This window comes from Neofelis nebulosa, chromosome 8 (assembly GCF_028018385.1).
Source record: "Neofelis nebulosa isolate mNeoNeb1 chromosome 8, mNeoNeb1.pri, whole genome shotgun sequence".
Taxonomy (NCBI): Eukaryota; Metazoa; Chordata; class Mammalia; order Carnivora; family Felidae; genus Neofelis; species Neofelis nebulosa.
The window spans coordinates 135,812,638-135,839,493 of record NC_080789.1 but is presented as its reverse complement, the minus strand read 5'-3'; the positions used below and the strand labels follow the sequence as shown (position 1 = coordinate 135,839,493).

General features: G+C 45.7%; 1 protein-coding gene across 2 annotated transcripts in view; it reads left to right on the top strand.

The window, feature by feature from the left end:
* Positions 1-26,856, top strand: part of TAF3 (TATA-box binding protein associated factor 3) — a 181,575-nt gene that overhangs the window by 112,117 nt on the left and 42,602 nt on the right. For both annotated transcript variants that reach the window (XM_058681940.1, XM_058681939.1), the window contains exon 3: positions 21,214-23,039. In XM_058681940.1, coding sequence (XP_058537923.1) covers positions 21,214-23,039 — 1,826 coding nt within the window. The remainder of the gene's footprint in view (positions 1-21,213; positions 23,040-26,856) is intronic.

Below are 26,856 nucleotides of genomic sequence, written 5' to 3'. Positions count from 1 at the left end.
CAATGTTGAGCAAAAGTAAAAAGGTTGTAAGAGCTGAGTTTTTATGATCATGGCTGTTCTAATAGAGAAGCATTGAACCTATTTGTAAGCAGTGAAGGAGAAAGAAAGAAGTATATGTGGGATCTGGCATTCTGTTCCTACTTTCTTCAGTTAAATAAAATTTTACTTTAGAACCTTGTTTGTTCTAGGTAATAGGCCCCATTTCAGTTACTTCTTTTTCATTTCCCCCAAAAGTGTCAGATTGAGTTCAGCTCAAGGAGGGCGGAATATTTGTTCCGACGTCAGCTTCTTCACAAATGGAGTTGTGTCCTGTGGCTCCAGTTTGGTTATATTTCAGAAGGTGACAGGTTAACGTTTTTTACTAAGTTCTGTAATGTTCTGTTATGTTCTTATAACACATCATTCTGATTTGGAAGAAGTCTCTCTGTAAGAGCCGGGGAAAAGGAGAGTCAATGTGGCAGACGTCCGTGGCGATACATAAATTGCCTTTCATAGCTCTCAGTAGGGCTTCCCGTATAGAATGAGTATACTGTATAAATATTACTTATCTGAAAAGATACTTAAGGTAAATATTTTATCAAACATATTTCTAGCGTTTCTGTTTTAATTAAATTTCATTGGAATTTTTATAGGACTTGTCTCTGATAGTTCAGGTGGTTTTTTTTTTTTTTTCGGTTGAAAATTACAATGCTTTTTTCTTCCAGCCAGAAACATTTAAAAATGTGTTTTTATATTTATATGATACTGCTTCATGCAGGTAATAATGCTATAAGACGTTCTTGTTGATGGACCTTTAAAACCACAAGTTTTGCCTTTCTTAGTTAAACCAAGTTCCAGAGAAAACTTTAGGGAATCTAAGCAAGTCCTAAGTCATTGCCAACTGAGAAGATCCTGGGGGTAGGTCCATTTCAGGCTTTCCAGTGGGGGTTGTAAACACAGATTCCCAAGAAGAGCTGGGGGTACGGTGACAGGTGGACAGCCTTACTGTGCCCCTGTGGAATGTAGGTATAGAATTCTAGATCTTCTGACATTTTAGTAAAGGCAGGAAATTTAGATTGGGGGGAAAGGGGTTGTTTCTGGATTCCGGAATCTTGGCAGCTAATTAAAAATGCTTAAAAACGTTATGCACCAAGCCCCTCCCCTCAAAAAGATACTTTCAGGCCCTTGGGTTGACTGTTGGGATCTTCTGGTCTCAACAGGAATTTGACCACCAATCACGATCTCCGCTGCCTGGTCTCAAGCCCTGTCACCTCTCTCTGGGCTCCTGCAGTCATCTCCCAGCTTTTCTGTGACACTGTTTGCACCCCCAGAGTCTGTTCTCAACACAGCAGCTATTGGGATTCTGCCGAAATCAAGTGTCAGGCAGATCCTGTCACTCTGTTCCCGGAGACTCCAGGGGAGCTGCAGGCTGTCAGCACTGCTGGCATAGTCCCCTGGGGCGGGGGGGGGGGGGGGGGGGGGGGGGGGAGCGGGCTCACGTCAGGCCTCCCCCTCTCGGAGTCCTTCTTCCTCTGGATCTTGGTCCTGCAGACACAGGTTGGGGTGGGGGGCTCTCCAGGGGGGGCTTCAAAGAGATGAAAGAGAAAGGAGAGGGCGAGGGGAGAGCTTGCAGATTTTTCTAGTTGGGCTTCATCTGGAGCTGCCTGGACAGCCGGTGCTGGCAGCAGACTTCTGAGAGGTCCACGTCGTCACCGAAGTCTTCCCACTGTAGCCTCGTAACTTTCTACAAAGGGGAGGAACTTCTAGAAGAAGATGAGGCTGTAAGAAATGGCAAAATAAAATGTGGACATCTAGACGGAAGCAAAAGTCAAAGGGATGATAATGAAGGTAAAGAAAAGGTGGTAAGAATGCAAATGTCCTCCCTCAAAAAAAAGGAGAGAAAGTCTGAGAGGGGAGAGGCTTGGAAAGCTCACCAGGATGAAAAGCATTCAATGCAAATATTACATTTTCACCTGCCAAGTGCCGCTTAATGTCCATTCTAAAGTGTGCTCGAATTAACTGTAGTGAAGGTATCGCTTCCTCAGCAAGTGAGATCTCACCGACTTCTGGGCGTGTGTTGAATACCTAGAAATACTGAAGGCATTTCATACAAAAGACATTTCCCTTGCCTATGGGCTTGCCGTATAAGACAGTTTGAAAGAGTGGAAGATAACTGATGGGCCAGGTTTCTTTCTCCTCTCTCTCTGGCTGGAGTTTTTACTCTACTGTTTAGCCAGAGCAGGACTGAGAATATAAAGTCCATATGGTAATGATTTTTTAAAAATTTATAATCAAAATGAGCCCTAAAATGACAGGAAGAGAAAGATCTCTTTTTACAACAGCGCTCTTCAGTTCACTGTTAGATCTTAGACTGAAGGATCCAGTATGGAAGGTTTCTGTCCAGGTCGTAGCTCTAGATTCCCATTCTGCACTACTGTCTCATTGTTAAAGCACACACACATGTGCACAACTCATGAACGTGGGCAAAAACATCCCGTCACCCTTCCCCATTTACAGCAGCCCACCCCATCGCGCTCTGTTCCTTAATCCTGCCTTTGTTTTTCCCCATAGCATGTATTTTGGGATTTTTTGCTTTCTATCCCAGTGAAGTTAGGAACCCTCTGTGTTTCAATTCCTGCTGTGTTGCCACTGCCGAGAGGAGTGCCAGCCACCCAGTAGACATCTACATCGTCGAGTGAAGGATTGTTGTAATCTAACACCTTTATTGAGATGCCACTCACACACCATACACTCCACCCGTCGTAAGTGTGCACAGCTCACTGGTTTTCAGTACATTCATCGAGTCATGCAACCGTCGCCACCACCAATTTTAGAACACTCTCACCCTCCCCCACGAATAAACCCCATACCCGTTACCAGCCATTCCCCATTTCCTCCAACTCCTGCCAGTCCTAGGCAGCTGCTAACCTACCTTCTGTCCCTGTAGATTTGCCTGTTCTGGACATCATATGGAAATGGAATACTGTAATAGGTGATCTTTGGTGACTGGCTTCTCTCATTTAGTGTGATGTTTTCAAGGTTCACCCATGTTGTAGGATGTCTCGGAACTCCATGCCTTTCTGTGGCCAATGAATACTCCGTGGTGTGAACACACCACATTCTGTTTATCCAAGAGTGAATGCATTTTCGACAGCAAATAAATACTCCTAAGTTGATCTCTCTTACCTACAGGGCATATTTCTGACCAGTGCAACCCCCCCCGCCCCCCCCCGCCCCCCCCCCCCCGCCCCCGACCATCCCCAGTCTGCCTTCTAGGGAATTCTCGCAAAGACCATGTGGTTTTCATATTAATCTACAATACATACGATGAGATGTTGCTCATTCCGGAAGAGTGTGGCTCATTTTAATTCAACAAAGATTTGTTAAACCTAGTGCCTGTCGTGTCTCAGGCACTATCATCTATATTAGGGCTTCGGGATCAGTAGGTCAGGTTTTCTGACTCACAGGCTAAGAAGAGGAACAGCGATATAAACAAATATCTTTTATTCATAGAGGAGGGAATCATTGCCGAAAAAAGAGGAAGGAAGCTAATCATTAAGGGCCCTCCATTTGTTAGGTACTATATTAAGGCTTTCACAGCAACATTGCAAAGTCTGTGTTAGAGAAGAACCCGAAACTCAGAGAGGTTAAGTGCTATGCCTGAAGTTTCAGAATTGATACGTGTCCAAATCAGACTTCCAACCTGGGTCAATCTGATTCCAGGAGCCTTGTTCACTTTTGTGCTCTACGGGAAGACTAAACGGATCATTCTCCAAGGAGAGGGTTGGGTAAGGGTTTTTCTGAATTCTTAAGATGTAGGTTAAGTGTCTTCTTAAAAAAAGAAAAAAGTCTTCTATAATAAGGAGGGCATTGAAACTTTTTTCTATCCTAGAGATGTATGAAGAGTTGTGTGGTCAAATGCAGAGTTACAAAAGCGATTGAAGATTATTTAGCAGAAGAGTAGGTATGATCAATGTCCTTGATTTCAAAAGATAATTCTGATGGCAAAGCTGATGTTGGACTGGACGTAGCAAGACGCTGGAAACCCAAAGACCAACTCGTATTTCATTTTTAATATTCTAGGCAAAGATGGTAAAGATCTGGGCTGTTGGATTAATTATGACAAATTTTATTGGCCACGTTTTTTGTGTAATAGATGCCACACCACGTGCTTTGGTGACATTAACTAGTTATGTCCTCACATCAACCCTATGACGTGGATATTATCCAGATCAGCTCCGTTTTACAGATGAGGCATAGAGAAGAGTCCTACACAGGTAACAAGTGATGAAGACAGGATGTGACATCCAACCCATCTGACTCCCAAGCCCACATACTTAATACTGCCTTTTGTTGTATTCCAGCGAGCACACAGAGGAATGGAGCAAAGTTAGCTAATTTGACAAGTATGTACGTGAGTGGGGGATTTAAAATCTACTCTTGACGCTGAATACACTGCTCTCTAGGGGAAGCACGGATTATTGTTCCAGAGTACCAATTTTTTCTTGGGTTTTTTTTTTTTTTTTTTTACCCCCTTCTTTATAAACTGATTTTTCTGCAGCTATTTCTGATACCTCCTCTCTGGTTTTCTTTTAATTGCACGTAGTCAACCACATATTCAGTCTTTTTCTTTCTGCTTCTCAAGTACCTCTTGATCCATACCTTAAAAATTTCTGGTCTCCAACCCAACTTGCCCTAATGGATTTCTAGCCCTGCATATCCAACATGGTGGCCAGTAGCCCCAAGGGTCCATGGAGCTCTCAAAATGTGGTTCACCTGACTGAGGGCTGAGTTTTTAATTCTATCTAGTTTTTATTACATTATATTATATTTAGTTTTACTTAATTTAAATTTAAACACTGATAATTTATTCACTATTAAAAAATGTCTAGGTATGTTTGAGACAACTCAGGTATGTGCATCTACTTTTCAACTGTAAATTTCATGTAATTTACACACGGATCAAGTATTTCCAATGAAGATTTAGCATCTGAATTGGTAGTTGCTATCAGGATGAAACACATCTCAGATATTGAAAGCTCAGTATGAAAAGAAGCTAAACTATCTCAATAATTATTTCTATATTGATAATATATTGAAACAGTATTTTTGATCTATCAAGTTAAAATATTACTAAAATTGGTTTTACCTGTTCTTTTCAATATTTCAATGTGGCTACCGAACAACTTGAAACAGATGTTTTTTAATGTTTATTTATTTTTGAGAGGGAGACAGAGATAGAATGTGAGTCGGGGAGGGGCAGAGAGGGAGGGAGACACAGAGTCCGACGTGGGGCTCGAACTCACGAGCCGTAAGGTCATGACCTGAGCCAAAGTCGGACACTTAACCGACTGAGCCACCCAAGTGCTCCACAATTTTTAATTCCATCGTGTAGCTTGTATTGTATTTCTACTGGACGGTGCTGTTCTTACTATTTATTTCTGAGATGCCTTAGCGCCGTATTGACTTTTTATTATTGCCAACTACCTCATTTTAAATGATGTTTGCATCTCAGTCTGCAGATTTCACGTGGATGAGCATTTTGAGGGTCTTTTACTTGTCAGAGTTCTCACTTTGTACCCGATACCCAGCACATGGTAGGTGTATTTCAAACGCTTCCTGAATGGAAGCCTCGCTTTGACGGACCTCGTCTTACATGGGCCTTCCGAACCATATACCGCTCTTCACTTTCACCGCCAATTCCATTCTAGCTGCCAGGAGGGTCTCGGGACCACCAAACTTGGACCCTGCCAGGCACACTTACTATGGCCTTGAAGAATACTCTTCGGTTTTCCTGAGCTGAAGGCTTACAGATGGTCGGTGCCCAGTAAACATTAAATGCATGTGTGGGCCTCTTAGCTCTTTTCCTTCCATGCCAACTTACATTCTAGGGGGAGCTGAAGGTAAGCAAGAGTTAATAGATGGGGTTTTCAGCTTTCTTTACCATGCATTCCACAGCAGTCACTAATGAATTTGGAATCATCGTTCCTATCGTGTTCCTCTATTAGCAGCAATAGTCAAGAAGTGATGTGTGTGATTTGCTTTATTTTGGAGGACAGGTAATTAAAAACAGCTTTACCCCTTTGTAGACCATGTTGGAGTCAGCTTACTGGTATAGGGTTCTTTGTACTTTGGAAATGGGACGGATGTTCTTTTTCTTTCTGCAGTTGATATTAAGACCGTAAGTACGGTAGACCATAAGTCTTTTCACAAGACATACTTTTGAAATTAGTGGCTCATTTTTAAATGTGTGTGTGTGCATGTGAGAGAGCGGGAGAGAAAGAGAGAAAGTAACTTATTTAGGCATGATCGTCAATTGTCTTTTATTTTCTGTCTACTTACTGCTTTGGATAAACATACTGGACTGCTGCCAAAATTTCAGGTGGCTGAATACTAATTTTGCTGAAATTCGATGGAACTGCCATCCCCTGCCAATTTTCTGTCTAAATTATGCAAAAATTTGACTCTTGCAAGACATAAATCTGGTCAAAAATAGAGTCCTAATTTTCTAGTCAGTAAGACCTTCAACAGACTAATTATTCTTGTTTCAGCTTTTATTTTTTATGTAGGAAAAGAAATCAAAGAAAAATGAAATGCAGTAAAAGTTACGAGTCATTTTTCTCCTGTGTCCCGAATGTAGATTTGCAGCGTTAAAGAACATAACGTTCGTAACTTGTCTGATACAAAGCACGAGTGAGCCTCAGAAAACAATTAGTGCATCTTTCAAACGTACCATAGTTATTGAATAATTACTCAAATAATGGTCAGTAATGGAATACAAAGGGTTATCTCTTAGCTAATCCCCAAGTAATGGAATTGGTGTATCTCTGATTTTTCCCTTAGCCTTCCAGGGTTTAGAAGAACGAGACAGAAGTGATTATGGGAAGAAGAGAGAGCCACTGGAGGCCAGCAAGGAAAAGGAGGCCTTATCTTAAGCAATTAATCAAGAAACGCATATTGTGGGACAATTATTCCGAGCTCATTCTAAAATAGCTTTGGAGCCCCAGGTCCTGAGATCTGTTTTCTAGAATTTTGCCAAGGTCACTTAGAGCCCTGGGATAGACCTTCGTTGGAGTAAAGGTTTGGTTGACAGTATGCATTACTCTGTACGTAGGGGTACGTGCAACGTAAAGATATGGCATCGCGTCACTTCGATGCAGATGTGCCTTCACACTTTGGCTTCATGTTCATGGTAGTAAACCGTGCAGAATAGAGTGAGGTATTGCCCCAAAGGTAAACAGCCTCTCTCAAATGCACCAGCCTCTGGCATATGTCTGTCTGCCCCACCGTGTAAAAGTCGGATGGCAATGCTGATCCTGCACGCTTTGTGGGGTTTTTGTATGTAGTAACTTCGTGTGACAAACGGTTTCCTATTGGGTACGGTCGTTCTCAGTCTGATCAGTCATTTTAAGCTTCATATTACTACTTCCTCCTTCTCTCCCCGTTAGTGGAGTGTATTATTTTCTGGTTCGTTCGTTTGTGTTGTCTGGTAGTTGGCCGTGTTTATCTCTACCGTGAACCTTTCCAAACCTTCCCTTAGCTTTCTTCGCCTTCCTTTCTCAACGTTGCCGTTTCTTTCGGTCAGCCTTTCCTGCTTAAAACTGGCCAGTGGCTTCCCACTGTGCTCAGACACACCCTGGCTCCCTCAGCACAGAAGACAAGGCATGCTCTGATGCCCGCATCCACAGGCTTCACCTCCGTCTACACCGCCTGTCCTCCGTCTGTCGGACATGAACGTCTGTTCTCACAGCAGGGCCTTCCCTTGTTCTCTTTTCTCCCCAAAAATGCGTGTGCTAAAGATCATCCCACGGCCGCAGTTTCCCCACGAATCTGGTCTCCACTAAAGTGTCCACAGGGACCACTCTTCCTAGAGTAGCCCTTCCTCCCCCAACACGTGATCCTACTTCATTGTCTTCTTAGCACTTCATCAATGTGAATTTCTCGTGTATTTACTTGTTTCCTGTCCGCGCTGGCAGCGGGTAAAGCCCGTGAGGAGAGAAACCTTGTGTTTGGTTTCCTTACGCCTATATTGGCTGTTATACAGATTGTAGTGTTTGTTGGGTGAACGAGTGGATGAGACTGCTTCATCGTGTGACATACAACTGACTGTACCTGCCCTCCAGCTTCCGCCCCCACCCCCCACTAGACTGAAACTGTTCACTCGGGTCACCAGTGACCTAATTCCTGTTCTTTTCACAACTGCTGGAGTCGCCTTTTTCAAAAGCAGAGCAGACTTTTAAAACCAGCTCTTCAGCGTGACCCCTGAAGCTGCACCTGCTCGCCAGCCCGTCGTGTTGCATCCCATTCTCACATTACGTTGGCCACACTGGTTCCCTTTCAGAGCCTCGAACACGCAACCTCGTTATACGTGTGGCTGTTCTAAGTGCCGAGAATACGTTTCCTCTGGCTTGTCTCCGATTGCTGTTCTAATTAGTTACTCAGATCTGTGTTTAACTGGTATTAAGATAGTTTCTTCACTCTAAGAAGATGGCACTCTCCCTCATCACTGCCTCCTTAGTGGTGCTTTTCTGTTACTTTACCCTGTTTATTTCATGGCAGCGATCGTGGATCATAGTCGCTTTAGGGAGGTATATTTGATGCTTTTGCAATCTTCGGCATGATTGAATACTCCTTTCTTGTTGAAACCTTCTTGTACGCGCTTGTATTTTCTCTTGTGGTTTTCTTCCAACTTACCGGCCATCCCGTCTTATTCTCTTCTCAAGTTCCCCTTCTGCCACTACTTTAAATTTTGGTCTGTTGCATAGTATCTGTCCCTGGTCCTCTGCTGTTCACACACCGTATATTTCCTCAGGTGACCGTTGTTTTTTTAATTTTTATTGTTTTACATTTATTTATTTTTGAGAGACAGAGAGAGACAGAGCACAAGTGCGGAAGGGGCAGAGAGAGAGAGGGAGACACAGAACGGAAGCAGGCTCCGAGCTGTCGGCACAGAGCCCGACGCGGGGCTCGAACTCACAAACCGCGAGATCATGACCTGAGCCGAAGTCGGACGCTCAACCGACTGAGCCACCCAGGAGCCCCAAGGTGACCTTCCTTACACCCTTGGCTTCAGCCCCCTTACTAGGAAATACTGCCTGGCCATCACAAGCTTTTGCTAAACAAATATTCAGGGGCTCTCTGGGTTAGCTACTGCTTTAGCCGCTGGGAACTCAGTCTAGAGGACACAGCCCCTGCCCTCAGAAGGCTCATGTTTTAGTGGGTGGGACAGAAATGGCCGAGCAGACAAGTAATACGATGTGAGGCGGGCGCAGTGGCCGGAAAGCGGGCTATGAAAGTGCTAGGGAGGCAGGTGGGTGGCGGAAGGGCTGGCGGTCAGAGTCCGTGAGGCCGGGACACCGGAGACCTGGGTAAGGTGCGAGAAGCAGCCTTGAGACGACCTGCACGAGCAGCACCCGGGGCCATCGGGAGAGCGCTGGGAGGCAGCGCGGCAGGTGTGAGCAGTGCCCAGGACGGCAGGGTGGCCCGAGAAGGGGAGCAGAGGGTCAGCGCGGCACAAGGTCATGATGGGATGCTGGGGGCCGCGGGAGGGATTGGGATTTTAATTGTGCCGAAGCCAGCGGAGGCCGGGCGGGGAGATGCTGCGGGGCCGCACTTGGAGTTGGACAGTCCCTCCAGCCTCACCCACCGCGTGGCCTTAAGGGTGAATGGGTGCGGTCGTAGTTAGCCCTTTGTAGTCTGAACCGTTTATGTGCAGTCACACAAGCCCCGTGGGGAGACATTCATCCCTGAGACCTTGTGACCTTCTGACAAGTCAGACCTTGTCGGACCTTCTGGGACATCTTATCAAAGAAAGGTTACACGATGTTCCAAGTTCAAGAAGTACAGGGCTTTCGATTCTGATTTTGAAGAATTTTTAATCTGCGGTTCAGGTGTATGGTCATTTCTATTGCAGATTGATTAGCCTCTTGGGTCCCCTGCCCTACTTTTCATCCAGGCCAGGAAAGAGTTGATTGTAATTTCATAGCATTTTTCTGGCCACTTTTATACCATTGTGATTTGCTTGTTTTGTGGCTTCTTGGGGCGTCGTTTGTTTGTTTTGAATCACCAAATTTCAGAGACCAGCAGCAGATCTCATAGGCCATCCCCTAAATATGAGCGTCTTTAGGGTTGATGGGATGGGACAATGAAGCTTAAATACTGCCTTCCTTTCCCCGTCAGATGTATCCTTTGGTACTGAATGGATGTTTCTCTTGCCACTTCAGACTGGAGTCATCCCAAATTTGGTCTTCTTTCTAACCTGGCTTCTTAACAGCCGTTGGGTAGTTATCCTGAGCTCTCCTTTTTTCACGATTCTGTTAAAATCTCTCGGATCGCACATGTGTGGTTGGGGGAGGAGGGAGAGGAGCGAGTGTGGGAGCCGCTCCTCCCTGGGGCCGGCTCCTGGTCGGTGCTGGGTGAGTGGAGAGGCGGCAGTGAAGGTCTGTGCTGCTGTCGCCACTCACGGCAGTGGCCACTGGAGCAGTTTTCCGCAGATTTCACGCTGACTCTTTACTAACTGCGCGTGGTGATCCTGTGAAGCAGATAGGGTCAACGTTATTTTTGCATGCGTGCTGATGAAGAGTCTGGTGCTCGTCAGCACAAAGATCAGGAAAGGGCTGGCTCTATAAACCAAGGTTGTCTTCTAGTTCATTGCCATTTCCACTAGAATGAAACACTGCCCTAATAATAAAGTGTGGGCTCGAAATAAAGAGCATGCTTCAAAACACGGCCCCAAACCCAGAGGTCATGTGCCAAGTCAGTCTAGTGAAAAGGATCATCTACAGGATCTAACTGGTGAAGGGATGTCCCACGTCAGTGAGTACAGGAAGGGGAGGAGAAGAAGATCGGAGGGCAACAACCAAATCACCTCTCGTCCAAGCCGTTCTGAGTCACAGTTTGCAAGTCCCCCCTTTTGTGGGCCCTTAGGTTTTAGGTATGTCCAGTTTAATGCTGCTTTAATAGCTAAAACGGTTTCTCTGTGTTCTGTTGAAGGACTATAGTAAGCATTTCATTGTAATTTGCGACAACTGTCATATTTCACTGATCCTAAGACATCATCAGTTTAGGAAGTGCCATTCTTGTCTGTACCACTAAGAAAAACACACACACACCGCCAATTCGACTGCCAAACTCTTCTTTCTTATCATATAAAATGCATATACACCCCCGTTCATGCTCTGTCTCTCTCTGTCCCAAAAATAAATAAAAAACGTTGGAAAAAAAAAAAAATTAAAATGCATATACAGGGGCGCCTGGGTGGCTCAGTGGGTTGGGCATCCGACTTCGGCTCAGGTCAGGATCTCATGGTTCGTGAGTTCGAGCCCCCACATGGGCTCTCTGCTGTCATCGCGGAGCCCGCTTTGGATCCTCGCTCTCCCCCTCCCCTGCTCGCACTCTCTCTCTCAAAAAATAGAACATTTTTAAATGTGTATAAAGTGTTACTTTTTAACTGCATAGAACAGATACCTCTTTGTCAAATTTTTTAAGTGGTTTGGTGACCGAAACACCAAGGAGCTGCAGTATCCAGTCGTTTCACCAGGAGTCCCAAGTTCACCCGCTGGCGGGTAGTGACTACTGGGCCAGTGTTATCACACCTGTCCCACAGAGACAAGAAGATGCTTTGATTATAAGAAATACATCCCAACTTCAAGAGAGGCACATTTTTTTTCACATGTTAACAACTTAGAATCAATTAAATACGGTAAGATAGTTTTTCTTATTTTTCTCATAGTAACAGTGGTGAAGGAAATATGTATCATCAGCCTCGGGTGATCGCTTAGCAACTGAAGAAAAATGTGGTTCCTGTCTTGGCGGAGCTTGGTTGGGGAAACGGATAAAAACTGCGCCGACCATCAAACAGCTACAAGTTGTGACTCTTTATTTTGGAGATGGAGAATGACTAAAGAATGCTTCTTGGAGAAAGCAGTACGTCAGCTTAAGATGTAAAGAGTGAGAAAGAGAGACGAGCATGGAAATAATGAAGGGGAGAGTGTTCCTAGTGGAAAGGAACAGAGGATGTGGCTGTAAAGACGCCAAGAAGGGAAAGAGGTTGGTAGGTTCCAGAAATTCAAAGAATAGTCATGCGCTCGAGCAGAAAGTGCGTGCACAGCTAGTACTCTGATATCTGTAAACTAAAATCTGTCCCAGTTTGGGGCACGAAAAATGCCTTGCCAGGTATGGTCACAGTGTTACGGTTCTTCACGCATATTTAATCTTTTCATTAAATGCCTTCCGAGGCCTGGAATTAGTTTCAAGTAAAATCTTTTCTTTTAAATCCGTAGTCCATAAAAGTACTCAGTGCTAATGAGTTTATAGCCATACACTTGTAGTTGATCCTCATTATGCGTGTATTCCATATTTGTGATTTTTTGCCCACTCACTAAGATGTGCGTGTAACCCCGACTTCAGCACGATGCTTTCACAGTCACTCAGGGACCTACCGAGTGTGGCGAAGAATTTAAGTTGCCCGGGGTGTGCACATTTGCGGCTGAGTTCGAACAGGGTGACACTATGCCTTGCCGTTTCAGCTCCCGGTTGTAAGCAAGTGTCATGTTCAGGGTGTGGTTGGTGCCACGTTCTTCACAGTTTTTACTTTTTCTGGGTGCTTGTGCCGTTTGGAGTGGTCCCCAAGCACGATGCTGAAGCGCCGGAGAGTGTTCCTGAGCATCAGAGGGCTATGGTGTGCCTTGCGGAAAAAACACGTGTTCGATCAGCCTCCTTCAGGCATGAATTACAGTGCTGCTGGCTCTGAGCTCAGTGGTAGGGAATCCACAATGTACATCAAATGAGATGCCTTTAAGTCATTAAACAGAAACATACATAAAACGAGCTTCTGTATTGATCTACAGCGAGAAGAGACCCACAGGAGCCTCACCTCGTATTTCCCCTGGGAGCGATGGTTCAGTTTTTGCTAAGTTAGTCTTCACAGGACCTTCGTAGAACGTAACCACTGCCAATGACACAGACCCATCGTCCGTGCGTATGTGAACGCGTGATTAACACGTTGCCGTGTCACGGGCCACCCCGAAATTTAGTGGCTTACCGTAGCCAGTGTCTATGAGCTCCCGATGCTGTGAGTTGGTATTTGGGGTTGGCCCAGCCGTGCACTGCTCTTGCTGGATGTGGCTGGGCTTGGTCGTACGTTTGCGATCAGCCGGTCATCGACGGCCTCGCTCAGATGTCTGATGGTTCCGCGTGGGCCCTCGGCCACGCACTTGCCATCCAGCAAGCTAACCTCGGTTCATGCCCGTGGGGGCGGTTGCAGGTGTCCCGTGAGCAGCAGGAGGGCAAGCCCCAGTACACAGGTGGTTTTCAAGAAACCTCGGCCAATGCCACATTTGCCAACTCTGACCCGCTGGCCAAAAGCAAGTTCCGTGACCACCCCAATCAAGTAGGTCCCACCTCTTACTGAGGAGCCCATTAAAAAGGCATCAGTGTAGGGAGGGGCAGAATTTCTCTTCTGTTTTTATGCTCTGACTCATTTATCAGGCCCTTTGCCGGGTTCTTTACGTACTTTGTCTTACTCAGAGGTGCTGGGACTTTCTGTTAATCCTAACCAGCATAAAAGGAAATTGAAGTTCAGAAAGATGAAGGGTCTTCATAGCCGGTAATTGGCAACGGCAGATCACACACGTGTGAATGATTGCCAAGTTTTTATTCTTTCTCTGCGAGCCGCCTTCTGATAGATGAATGGCTAATTTGCCTAATTTGTTTGGTTCTGGGGAGAAAAAAGATAGCAGGGAGATGGGTTTTATCGATAAAGGGGAAAAAAACCCTGCCATTGTTTGCCTTGGAAAGGAAAGTGTGTTGTTCTCATATCGTAGTGTGCAGTCTTACTGTTATCCCAAGTTTGAGGAGATCACGGTGGTAGTGATTTGTGAACGTGTGGCCCTGGATTTGCACGAAGGGCTTACACCCTCGTATGGGATCTTAGCTGGAACAGAATTTATTCTGAAAGACTTAAAGGAAGTCGATTAAAATATTAGAGCTATCGACGTTGTCTGGAGAGATCTTGTATTTATTTCTTTTTTAAAAAATCCACAATGTGACCGTGGCTAGGCCCTATTATGCTATTGTGATCGCAGTTGAACCGAGAAGGGTGATTAACGATAGCAATTTATTGTACCTGAGGAGGAGAGAAAATAGGAGATGTTGTCGTTATCATAAATCATATCATAAATAACCAAAAAGAAGCACTCAGAATGCTTGTGTGGCGTCAGCAGCCGGCCCCCTCAGGCCCGTTAGCCCAGGATGTAGCCATAGAAACCCCAAAGTCATATTGTTATCTCTGTCTCGCTGCAGTTATGTGATACAACAGCATTAACATATAGATTAGGCCATTTATAATACTTGGTGTCATTTCAGGTTGGCTTGCTTATATAGCATTTTCGTTTTTTATTGTGCAGAATGTTAGTGAAATAGTGCTTTTTTACAGGTCGGTGTGTGTATAAGTATAACGCATCGTCTTTGCTCTGCTATTAATTTATTGTGTTATTGATTGGTTGTACTATATGAATTGTCACTGCCTAATTGTCTTGTCTTTGCTAGTAATTTCGGTTTTTTTTAAGTCAATAGGTTTATTTAAAAAATACCTACCCACTTACACACATCGAGTTGTGTTTCAAGGGTCTAATTTCCGTTACGTTATAGACAGGACAATGTAAAAAATACCGTATGAGGGGATGTAGACGGGATTTAAAAAAAAAATTTTGTAGCCTCATTTGGAACTAAAAATAAAATGTTGGTCTGGATAGTTTTTATACCCCCACTCGTCCCGTCTGTTCCAGGCGTCCGGTGTCTGCCCATCGGTTTTCAACTGCTGGTGGTCAGAACGCCAAGCACTGGTGCGTACGGTCCGTGAAATATCGAGGGACACAAGTAGCTCTGTCCTGCCCTGGAGACCATCCCACCTTGTATAGTCATCTGCGTGTAGAGATGGCCCCAGTAAAAAGATCTTCAGCTCCGAGAAGTAAGAGGTCAGACATCGAGACTTAGGTGTTGCACGCGAGCATATTTTCTTCTGCGAGAGTCCGTGGGCTGTGCTAGGTGGAATCATGGCTCCGGTAACAGATGCCAGACGGGTTCAGTCCACATCAGTCCAGATCGCCTTCCGTGCTCGTATCCCTGGATGTGGGCTGTGTACGTACCTGGCACGGATCCCTGCCACAGCAGTTGAACCGATGGCCACAAAGTGTGGTTGATTCTTAAGGACAGGAAATCATGTCCTATTTGACTCTCTGTTCCTGAGATCTGACAGAGTGCTTGCCACAGGGGAATTCAGAAGACACTCAGTAGATGAGCGAGGGAGTGAATGAATGAATGAATGAGTGAGGACTGAATGAATGAGTGATAGCGATAGTGAGTCGCTTCAAGGAACGTTACGGTAAATACACCTTGTATCCAGATGGACAGAAAGGTATTTTTCGAAAAAATGTGCATCTTAAGCAAACCCTTTCATATTTGTTAATAAAAAAGGAAACTATTACAAAAGCAGCAGGATGCGTAAGCTAATAAGAAAATAGGAAAGTTTGTGTCGTAATTGCTAGAAATTTCTGCATGTATATTTCTAAAAAGAATCACAAGAAATCTAGTTTTAAATACATTTAATTTTTGGTGAAATATACGCAGACAGAATTTCATTGGCCCCATGTCGAAGGTTGAGAAAGGCAAGTATAGTTTCTGCCCGTTTTGAGATTGTGCCACTAAATGTTAAAGTTGCGTGCATCTGTGTAGTGAATGAGGTAAAAAGCTTCTCAATGCCATATGAAAACAATTTCCTTTTTTTCCCCTACTTTCCATGAGCTTTTTAGATTATAGGGTTTCTTTAAAGGCATCTATTATTCTAGTTAACACGATATTTTGTTCTAAGTCAATATTTATAGTAGTTTGGGATTAACCCATTAAAACCCCTTTGGGTGTGTTCAGGCCTTATTTAAGCCTTGTTTTATGTTTTGTTCGAGAAGTTTGGTAAAGAAGCACGTTTTTCTCATTACTCCTCTGGGAAATGTAGCGAGTGTGGCTTCTTTGTGTCATTAACGGAGGAAAATTGGGGTGCAGTCTGTAGTATCTCCTTCACTCGCATCTACATCTGTGAAATTTTAAAAAGATGGACATTAACAGGGACCCGTCTTCTCTCTGATACGTAAGCAGGAGAGAACTTGACAGTTTTTCTGCAGTCAGTCACGCACTGAAGGAAAACGTTAATTTGGTGAAACTGGGTGAAGGGGATTCATGAGTTCTTTGTAACGTTCTTAAAACTTTTCTGTAAGTGTGAAATTATTTCAGATTAAAAACTTAAAGGGGTACGTGGGTGGCTCAGTCGGCTGAGCATCTGACTCTCGATTTCGGCTCAGGTCATGATCTCATGGTTCATGAGACAGAGCCCTGCATTGGGCTCTGTGCTAAGCGTGGAGCCTGCTTGAGATTCTCATTCATTCTCTCTCTCTCTCTCTCTCTCTCTCTCTCTCTCTCTCTCTCTCTGCCTGTCTCTCTTTCTGTGTCTCTCTCTCTCCCTCCCTGCCTTCCTCTCTCCCTTCCTCTGCTCCTCTCCCCTGCTTATGCGTTTTCTCTCTCTGAGATAAAATGTTTTCAGAAGTTCAAGAATAATTTTGCAATCAAATGTTGGCTTGGAATCATTGGCTGTTTAAATGAGAAGACTCTGAGATCCCTGAGATCCCTCCACCTCCCTCTTTTTCTGTTATGAGATAGTCTGCTACCAGTTCAGTATCTCTCTTAAGTTGCGTTTCTGACAGTGGTGATGAATTTGTGCCGAGTCGCTCACACTATTCCCCGTCATTTCCCCCTTTTTGACGCACGCGAAAGCATCCTGCATACGCAAAGCCTCTGACGGAATGAAAAGTTACTTTTCAATGTGGCGGGTTTTTCCTTAAATTGGGTTACAGCATTTATGTTTTAGTGAACTTACGTGAAGAATAAGGTTGTTGATGGTGGACATGAACTTTTACCAGAAACTTGACATTTTTTTTTAAATAAAGGTTCCCTCCCATACTGGCTTTAAGTATGGTTCTTCATATGTCTTTTTTCCTTATTGTCAGTATCTTTTTTTTCCTCTCCTAGAAGCGTAGAAGTTATCTCATAATTTATGGTATTCTCTGAAGAATGACAGTACTAATGACCAGTTGTCACAGGTATCATCATTTTGAATAAATTTTCACACAAAGGATAATCAAATCAAAAGTCTTACCGCTGTTAACATTAGCCACATTTTAACACAAGCAGAATTGAAAATACCAGTTTTGTAAATAATTCCTCATCATACCTTTAGCGGCATGAACACGAATACTTATCCAGAGCTGGCTTCCCTTAGTAAAATATCCGTTATCCTGAAAAAGTGTCCCCAACAGCTCTGGGCTGCTTTCATGGCAGGATAGAGTTATTAGGGCAGATGGAGGAGTGATACCCACTTGACCTGTAGATGCCGACTGTGGGCTTGCGCTGCTATATGGTTTTCCAGAGATTAGAGTGAGGCGACTTGGGTTTGTTTTGTTTTTGTTTTGTTTTGTTTTAATCTTCTCGTAAAAGGATTGCGGGGTTAACCTTACAACGTACATCTCTGTTATTGGCCAGCATTATTATTTAGTAGTTTGAAAATTGAACTCTAATTAGTTGTTCTAGCTAAAAAATAAAGAAATAAAAAAAGCCAAAACTTTCGTCTGGAGGACCTATAACTATTTTTCTATTAGTCCAGGAGTTCCCGTGCTGGGAACTGCTTTCGTTAGAGTACTCCCTCTGCCCTCCCAGTGTGTCCTCCTAAGGCCTTCTCTGGGGGACTCACCCTCCCAGAGCTGATCCAGATCCGGATTCAGCTCCAGAATCAGAAGAACAAGGCGTACTTCAACGTATTCCACGGGCCCATTATGCCGCCCGGGCTCAACCTTCCTCTCTCTGCTTTGGCATCGTTGGGATTTATGAACCTCTCTCAGGTAGGAGGAGGTTCTTTGCAATTTAGAAATAGAACAGTAGTAAGTACTCTGAAATTTTTTATTCATTCACTTGGAGAATATCCTAAAGCTGTCCTCCTCCTAATTTTTTCATATGTCTGCCTGTTAGCAGTTAGTGGATTTGAAGTCTCTCTTGTCATTTTGATAAAGATAGGGTTGGAAGGGGCTGTTCAAATCTTCTGAATAGTGTAAATCTAGGACAGGAGTCTGAAAACTTTTCTGCAAAGGGCCAGATAGTAAATATGCTAGACTTTCTTTGTTGCTTGTAGAACCAGAATACAGTAGAGCCCAAAGTGGGGGACGGGGTGGGGGATGGTCACTTCTAGTTGCTAAGAAAAAGTGTCACGGAAGAGGGAGCATTTGATCGGAGGCTGAGAAGAGATAGTCACCGGGACACCTGGGTGGATCAGTCGGTTAAGCGTCCGACTTCAGTTCAGGTCATGATCTTGCAGTTGGTGAGTTCGAGCCCCGCGTCGGGCTCTGTGCTGACAGCGCGGAGTCTGGAGCCTGCTTCGGATCCTGTGTCTCCCTCTCTCTCTGCTCCTCTCCCGCTTGCGCTCATTCTCTCTCACTCTCAAAAATAAACAGACGTGAAAAAAAGAAGAGGAGATGGTCACCAAATGTCAGGGGGCAGAGCATTTACGGCGAAGGGAGCTGCATGCACAGAGCTGCGAAAGTGACACACGGCAATGTGTCCTCAAGCAACGGATCAGTCCACGCGGCTGGGCTGGCAGAGTGGGGTCAGATGAGGGAGCGCCATATAGGTTGTGCTGGGGAAATGGGGTTGATTTTACATTTTAGCATACTGGTTTTCACCTTGCTGTAGCCTCACATCAAAAGCTTTTGTGGCAGCTCAGCGTGTAAGATACAGAACCGTACGGGTAACCATTCCATTTCATAGAGGATAGGGGACCCAGCCCGTACTGTGTGGTGCTTCAAGAGGGGTTCCGCAGAACCCTCCAGGCTCCAAGGAGCTCCTTTTGCAAAGTAGGGACCGATGAAAGGTCCTTAAGACAGGAAGTCATCCGGGGCGCCTGGCCGGCCCAGTCGGTGGAGCGGGCGACTCTTCGTCTCAGGGTGGTGAGTTCGAACCCCACGTTGGATATGGAGATTACTTTTTTTAAAAAAGCTTTAAAAAGAAATGCAGGAGGGCACCCGGGTGGCTCAGTCAGTTGAGCATCCTTCAGCTCAAGTCACGATCTCACAGTCTGTGGGTTCGAGCCCCGCGTCGGGCTCTGTGCTGACAGCTCAGAGCCTGGAGCCTGCTCCCGGATTCTGTGTCTCCCTCTCTCTCTGCCCCTCCCCGGCTCATGTGCTGTCTCACTCTCTGTCTCAAGTATAAGTAAACATTAAAAAAAAAAAATGCAGGAAGTCATATACTCGGATTTGTGGCCTCGGTAAGGCAATGTGAAAGACGGGACTGGAGCCGGAGGCGTAGAGACTAGTGAGAAGTACAGACAAGAGGCGCCGGGGATCTGAACTAACGAACTAACCACAGTAGCCGCGGGGAAAGCACATTAAAGGAAATGCAGTAGGAAATGGTGTCCGCAGTGTGGAAATGGAGACAAAGGAAAGAAGTGGTCTGGAATGACGTTTCTGACTCAGGTACCTGGACGGATGATAGTGTCATTCTCAAGGACTGCTAACAGTAGTTATGTCTCAAATTTGTCTTGTGTTAGACATCATTAACTGTCCACCCGACTCTGTGTCTAGGGACTGCGCTAATAATCCTTTCTTCCTTCCTTCCTTCCTTCCTTCCTTCCTTCCTTCCTTCCTTCCTTCCTTCCTTCCTTCCTTCCTTTCTTTCTTTCTTTCTTTCTTTCTTTCTTTCTTTCTTTCTTTCTTTCCATTAATGACTGCACTGCTCACTCACCGGGGCTCAGAGCCTTGAAATGGTGTTTGACTCCTTCATCCACCCTTTGACCCCATCATTTATTAGATTCCGTTCATTCTGTATTCAAAATGTCCTCTACCTCCATTGGTTCCTCTTGTTACCACTCTCCTGTTCGGACCCTGTCGTCGCTTACCTACATCATTTCAGCAACTTCTGAATTTCTCGTCACGTCTCCATTATAGTGGTCCCTCCCATCCATCGTATATGGTCCTGCTAGAATCATTTGTTCACATACACCCTGAGATTTTTCTTCCTTGTCTAAACATCTTCCCTAGGTCCGAACGGCCAGCAGAGGAAAGATGGTTTAGTTTTTCTGGAATTCACAGCTGCTCGGATCTAGAGGCAAGCTTAGCGGGCCCACTTTGCACCGCTCCCCACTTGCACTGTGCTTGCCCGGCGGATTACCCCCCTCGCGTTTCCACCTCCGCCTCCTTGTCGTCTGTTCCTCCCCCCTGTGCTCACCCTTCCTGGTCCCTGGAAATCCAAAGCACTGCCTGATTCGTGAAGTCTTCCGTAGGTCTTTAGCATTGCAGTAATCTGTTTGACCCGTGGTCACTCTTCGTCTGTCTTCTGGTGCTGGTCACTTTCCCTGTGCTATGCACATACGTTGTGTCCCCTGCTGAACCGTGACATGCTCAGCTGGTACGTGTAGAAAGAAATAACGTGATCTTAAAGCAACTCGGTCAAGTAGGCAGGTCAAGTGCCATTAGTCCCTTTTGAAGGGTCAGGAAATAGGCTGAGGGGGTCAAGAGATTGCCCAAGGCCCGTTGCCCCGTAGTGCCGGAATGCTAGCGGAAACGGCGTCTTGCTAATGGCAAAGCCGGGATATATGCCATTTGCACCACACTCTCTCTCAAAGTGCTGACATCAGCAAGCAAAGCAGAAGACATGAACCGTGGGTGAATCATATCCAGGTTGGAGACTTGCGTCTTCTAAACTCCAAGAATTAACATTTGTTATAGGAGTCCTAAAAGTAGGCACGCCTTTTTGTCATTTCTGAGGATAGGAGTCTTACAATAATCCATCTCTGGATCTTTAGAGATAATGTATGTGTGTTGGGGTGGGGGGAGGCGGGGGCGGGGGGGGGTGGGCGCACATGCACGAGCTTACACAAGAGGGAGAAAGACGGTGTTCGGTGAGGCCAGGAAAAGAGTTGCGGAAGCAGGAGACCGACAGTCTGTATATCTGCTGTCACCGGCTGGCACTCTTCAAAGAATGATGGCGTGCAAGTCTGGAAGATCCTTGAGGATCTACCGCTTTGCTCTCTAAACGCCGTCCATAAGCTCCTTTCTTTCCTAGAAATCACGTTTGAAGCGTTGTTCTCATGTGCTAGGATCTTTAAAATATTCCAGTAACACCTCTTTTCTTTTCCCTTGCCAGAGGAGGAAGAGCAGGTGCCCACGGATGGGGGTACGTCAGCAGAAGCCATGCAGGTTCCCCTGGAAGAAGACGATGAATTGGAGGAGGAGGAAATTATTAATGATGAGAATTTCTTGGGTAAGAGACCGTTGGATAGTCCGGAAGCTGAGGAAATGCCTGCCATCAAGCGACCGCGGCTGTTAAGCACTAAAGGGGACACCCTGGATGTCGTATTACTGGAAGCCCGAGAACCCCTCAGCTCAATCAATACCCAAAAGATCCCACCAATGCTCTCTCCGGTCCACGTGCAGGACAATACAGACCTAGTCCCTCCGTCACCAGAGCCACCGATGTTGGCTCCAGTCGCAAAATCACAAATGCCAATCACAAAACCATTAGAAGCCAAATCGTTTACACCTAAAGCAAAGACTAAAACCAGTTCTCCGGGACAGAAGACTAAGTCACCTAAAACTGCGCAGTCACCAGCAATGGTCGGAAGTCCTATTCGGTCACCAAAAACCGTATCCAAAGAGAAGAAGTCTCCTGGACGCTCTAAGAGCCCCAAAAGCCCCAAGAGTCCCAAGGTTATGACTCATATTCCCCAAGCACCTGTCAGACCCGAAACACCAAACAGGACTCCTTCCGCTACGATAAGTGAAAAACTTAGTAAAGAAACCCTTCAGGTAAAACAAATACAGACGCCCCCGGATGCTGGCAAACTCAACAGTGAGAATCAGCCGAAGAAGGCGGTCGTGACGGACCGAACGATCGACGACTCGATCAATGCCGTGATTGCACGGGCTTGCGCCGAGCGAGAGCCAGACCCTTTCGAGTTTTCTTCGGGATCCGAATCCGAAGGAGACATTTTTACCAGCCCTAAGAGAATTTCAGGTGCGGAATGTACTACTCCAAAAGCTTCCACCTCCTCCAACAGTGTCCCTAAGGCAGGATCCACCCCTCTGCCCCTCTCGGGTGGGGCCTCCAGTTCCGACAACTCGTGGACCATGGATGCGTCGATCGATGAGGTGGTGCGGAAAGCAAAACTGGGAGCACCTGCAAATCTGCCTCCCGGCTTTCCCTACATCTCCTCTCCTTCAGTCTCCCCTCCCACCCCGGAACCTCTGCACAAGGTGTACGAGGAGAAAGCCAAACTGCCCTCCTCTGTGGAGGTCAAGAGGAAGTTGAAAAAGGAACTGAAGACCAAAATGAAAAAGAAAGAGAAGCAGAGAGATAAGGAGAGGGAAAGAGACAAAAGCAAGGAAAAAAGTAAAGAGAAGGATAAAGTGAAAGAGAAAGAGAAGGAGAAGGAGAGCAGCAAGGAAGCCAGGTACCCGTGGAAGGAATTTCTTAAAGATGAAGAGCCGGATCCCTATAAGTTTAAAATAAAAGAATTTGAGGAAGTCGATGCAAAAGTGAGATTGAAAGATGGGATGGTACGGAAGGAGCGAGAGAAGCATAAAGATAAGAAGAAAGATAGAGACAAAGGCAGGAGGGACAAAGATAAGAGAGACCGGGAAAAGGTTAAAGACAAGGGGCGGGAGGAGAGGCTGAGAACACCTGCGGCCCCCCTCGTGGTGCCCCCGAAGGACGCGGCCCTGCCCGTGTTCAGCCCCGCGGCGGCCGCCAGGGTCCCGGCCGGGCTGCCCGCCTTGTCCTCCATGCTTCCTGAGAAACTGCTGGAGGAAAAAGAGAAGCCTAAGGAGAAAGAGAGGAAAAAGGACAAAAAGGAGAAGAAGAAAAAGAAAGAGAAAGAGAAGGAGAAGGAGAAGAAAGAGAAGGAAAAGGAGAGAGAGAAGCGGGAGAGAGAGAAGAGAGAAAAAGAGAAGGAGAAACACAAGCATGAAAAAGTAAGCACTTTTCCATTTCTGGCACTGTCTGAACACCGTCCTGTGGCAAAACTCAGGTAAAAAAGCCAGCAGTTAGAGCTGCGTCTCAGAGGCAGATGGCCCGTAAGTTAGCCGGGAGGAGATTCGTAACGTGGTTATGGAATTGAATCGAATTTTAATTCTAAGACCCACAAACTTGTAATCAAGCCTCCTCCGTGCTGAAACATGTTAACAAGTTCATAGCCTAGGAGGAACCTATAATCGCAGACTATAACCCCTCTGTTCATTAAGCATGGTAACGAATCCCTGCCAGTTAAAAAAAAAAAAATCTGTAAATAGTATTTCTGTAATCATCAGGTGTACTGCATACTATTTTGTGCCCGAATATTCGCTACCCCGCCCCCCAGAAAAGACAGCCTCCATCTTCCTAAGAGCACGCACCCTGTGGCACTATTTTAAGGGGACAGCCAGGCCCGTGGAGCCCCTCGGTAAGGACTCCTGTTTCCTTTCCGTGGGCCGTGGTTGCAAGTGCTTAAGGTTAGGACCTTTCACTGCTTTCTGCGACATCTCTTATCCTTCTCTTTTCTGCTTTAATAAGATTAGGACATGTTTCTGAGAACCTGGGCTGATCAAGCAGCCTGGTTGGTGGGCAGAAAATAATCCCAGATAGTTTACGATGTGAGTAAATCAGGCTTCCGTAGAGGACAGCCCAGGAGGCCGATACGTATCCCGCGGTTTTGTAGAAACTGGGGCCTCAAGCCTTTGGGCCCAGAATGTGACCTCTGCTCTCTGTGGTCTGGTTCCTCAGCTCATGGTCCCTGGATTACAGTGCTTGACTGGATGGTTGGAAAGTGTCTTTTAAACTTTCTTAAAAAGCGTCTCGGGGTTCGTGGTGGCATCCCCACAGATTCCCAGAGATCCTTCCCCTGCCTTCTAGAAACAGTCCTCTCGGAGGCTGGCCAGAAAATTATACCCAGTCATTTGCTTCCACATAATAAGATAAGATGTATTCGACATCCGGCAGATCTATTACCTACCAGTATTTCTGCAATTTTTTAAAATCTCAAACTTACCTAGAAAAATTAGTTCAGCTGACAGGCTGTAATGGCAGCTCTCACATTTTTCTGCCTGCCTTTGTTCTTTTTCTGTACCCCTTGGCTATGCTTAAAATGTAAAGAAATAGAACGGGAATGCCGATACTCCTAACTGAACATCAGCGAGTCAACCAGACACAGAGCTTCAGCTCCCGTTTCCGTTTTAACAGTCATCTGATCATTATGTGGTTCGTGTGCAGCTCCTGGAACTGCCGCGAACCGTGTTGTCTCCTCCTGACACACCTGTGGCTGAGGTCTGGCAGGTATATTGCCATCACCCTCTGTGCACGAGAAACTGGGTCTGAGGAGACTGGCTTGTCCAAGATCAAGGTCACACAACCAGCAAAAGCCAGGTCATCTGCACCAAGATCCTCTTCATGGTTTCGAAACGTTTACTGCTGGGGCTCTGTCGCCCGGCAGAAGGCGGTCACTCAGCCACCCGGGGGCAGCTCAGAGCGAGCCCTCAGCGGGTCACAGAGGGTTCCGTTCCTTTCAGTCCCGCCTTAACTCTGGAAAGTCAGTGGAGTTGTTTCAGCCACCACTGAGAATTTGAGTGAAGCCCGTCGGATTAGATCTGTAGCGGCAGTCCTTGCCTTTCCTCAGCTTCTAGCTGACCTTGGGAAAGAAAAGTCCCTCAGACTCCCTGCTAGATTTCACCTGACAGAAGAATACGAGCCCTTGTAACGCTTCGGATAGGTTACGGCTCAGATAAATGACAAGATAAAAATGTATAGCAGTTGGCTGTCTTATGAGGTCCTTAAAAAGAATAAACAGAGCTGTCTCTGGAGTTAAACCTGAGTTCAAATCCTGGCTTCTTTTAGCTGTAAGACGCTGGGCAAGTTACTTTCTGGATTAAAGGAGATTACATCTGAGATGTGCTTAGTACCGTGTGTGGCACATAAGTAAGCGCCCAGGAAAGGGAGAGGACGCTGATGGTGAAGGCAAGCGTTATTATTTCTTCACGAATCCGCCCGCGAAAGGTAGAAACCTGGAGCTTGCTCCTGCTTTGGACCAGACCGGCTAACTCACGTATGACAGGCCGAGTCAGCTCCGCTTACGGTGTTGGAAAATTATTTCTTCTTCCTTGGCACCTTTTAAAGTGCAGCTCTTCGTGCAGATAGGAAGGGATAAAAGCTCGCGCAGCCCGGGCAGACGCCACTGACAGGGTGGGGAAATTGAGACATTAACGTAGACCTTGACTTCTGCTTTTTCAGCCCCACTTAATCCTCCCCGAGCGTCAAGCCATAGGAGTGAATGGAAAGTATACCTGAAATTGGGTTACATAGGCTTTCAGAATTCTCTCTTACATATCCACAGACCAAACGAAGGCACATCTCAGTCTCCCCAAGAAGATGTCTTGTCACAAGGATGAGGACCACTGTGTCCTTCTTTGTCCTCACCCTGACCATCTCCCGGGAGCCACCCTCACAGACCTTGACCCAGATCCGCCAACCAGGGCATTCTTTTGATAAAAACATCTCCCCTCCTGTAAACCTTTTTACCAACCACACCCACATTTATCAATACAGGAACCAGTGAAGATACCGTTAATTGAACGGAGATCGGCGTGGTAGGTTGAAGGAGCCTCGGGCTTGGAACCCAGCAAGTCTGAGTTAAGATCCCGAGCATGTTTGTTAGTTTCCATCTTTATTTAAAGTGGGCTTATGGTAACTCACACTTGTTGAAAAGCAGCAAAACAGTAATAGTTAGTATTTACTGAGGAATTACTGGAGGCTAAACACCATGTAGACACTACACGTAAGTTTAATTTCTTGCCACAACTCTGTAAGGCAGAGACCATAATTGTTATCACTTTGAGATGAGAAACTGAGGCCTAGAGAGACTAATCAGGTTGCCCACGATCACACAGCTCGTAAGTATGTAAGCAGGAGCCGCGATTTCAACCCAGGCTGTGAGATGCTATAATTGACGTTCTTAGCCACGATACTTTCCTACGTGAAATAAAAAACGGATTAATTGAAATAATGTGTGCAAGGCCCCCCGGCTTAGTGGTGCGTCATCAGGAGGAAAGATCATCTTTCCAGAAGGGGCAGTGATCCAAAATATAGTGGCTTAGGCACAGTCTTTGTTCCCCGTTACGTGCAATAGTACACGCCAGTCAGGGTTACGGGTCTGATCTTTCACCTCTTTAAGAGAGAACCAAACTAATTGTTTATGGAAAATGTATTAAGCGCAATTATGCTGCCTAGTCATAAACATCCCCCTGGTAGCTTTAGCAGTGACGAAGGTAACGGTACATTTCAGAGCAGTTACAGTGTCCATTTCCGTCTGTCGGTGAATGCACTACATGACTTCATTTAGTGACTGTGGGTTTTTGAAGTTTAGATGAATGTTCCAGGACTACTTTAATTAAAATTTACTCTTGGCCTCTTAAGTGGTTTTTGGAAGGAGGATTTCTGTGAAAAAAAATAAGAAGATGTCTCATTATTTGTTAGTGGAAGTGGACAGTCGTACATAAAACCCGATACAAGACAGGAGCCAAAATCCATCCGTCAGATTTGGCAATACTGTTTTTATGCTCTCGAGTATGATCTGAGAAGGCCTGGGAGAGTTTCCTCCAAAAGATGATGATGTCACAACCCGCAGTGCTGGCCCGCTAAGATCGTGGGCTTTGGCAGGCATACGGACGTGGCTCTCAATTCTAGCTCCACAAGTTCCTACTTCTGCACCAGCCTCTTCAAACCCCTCAGGCCCTCTGCTCCCTTCCCTCTGTCTCTCTATTC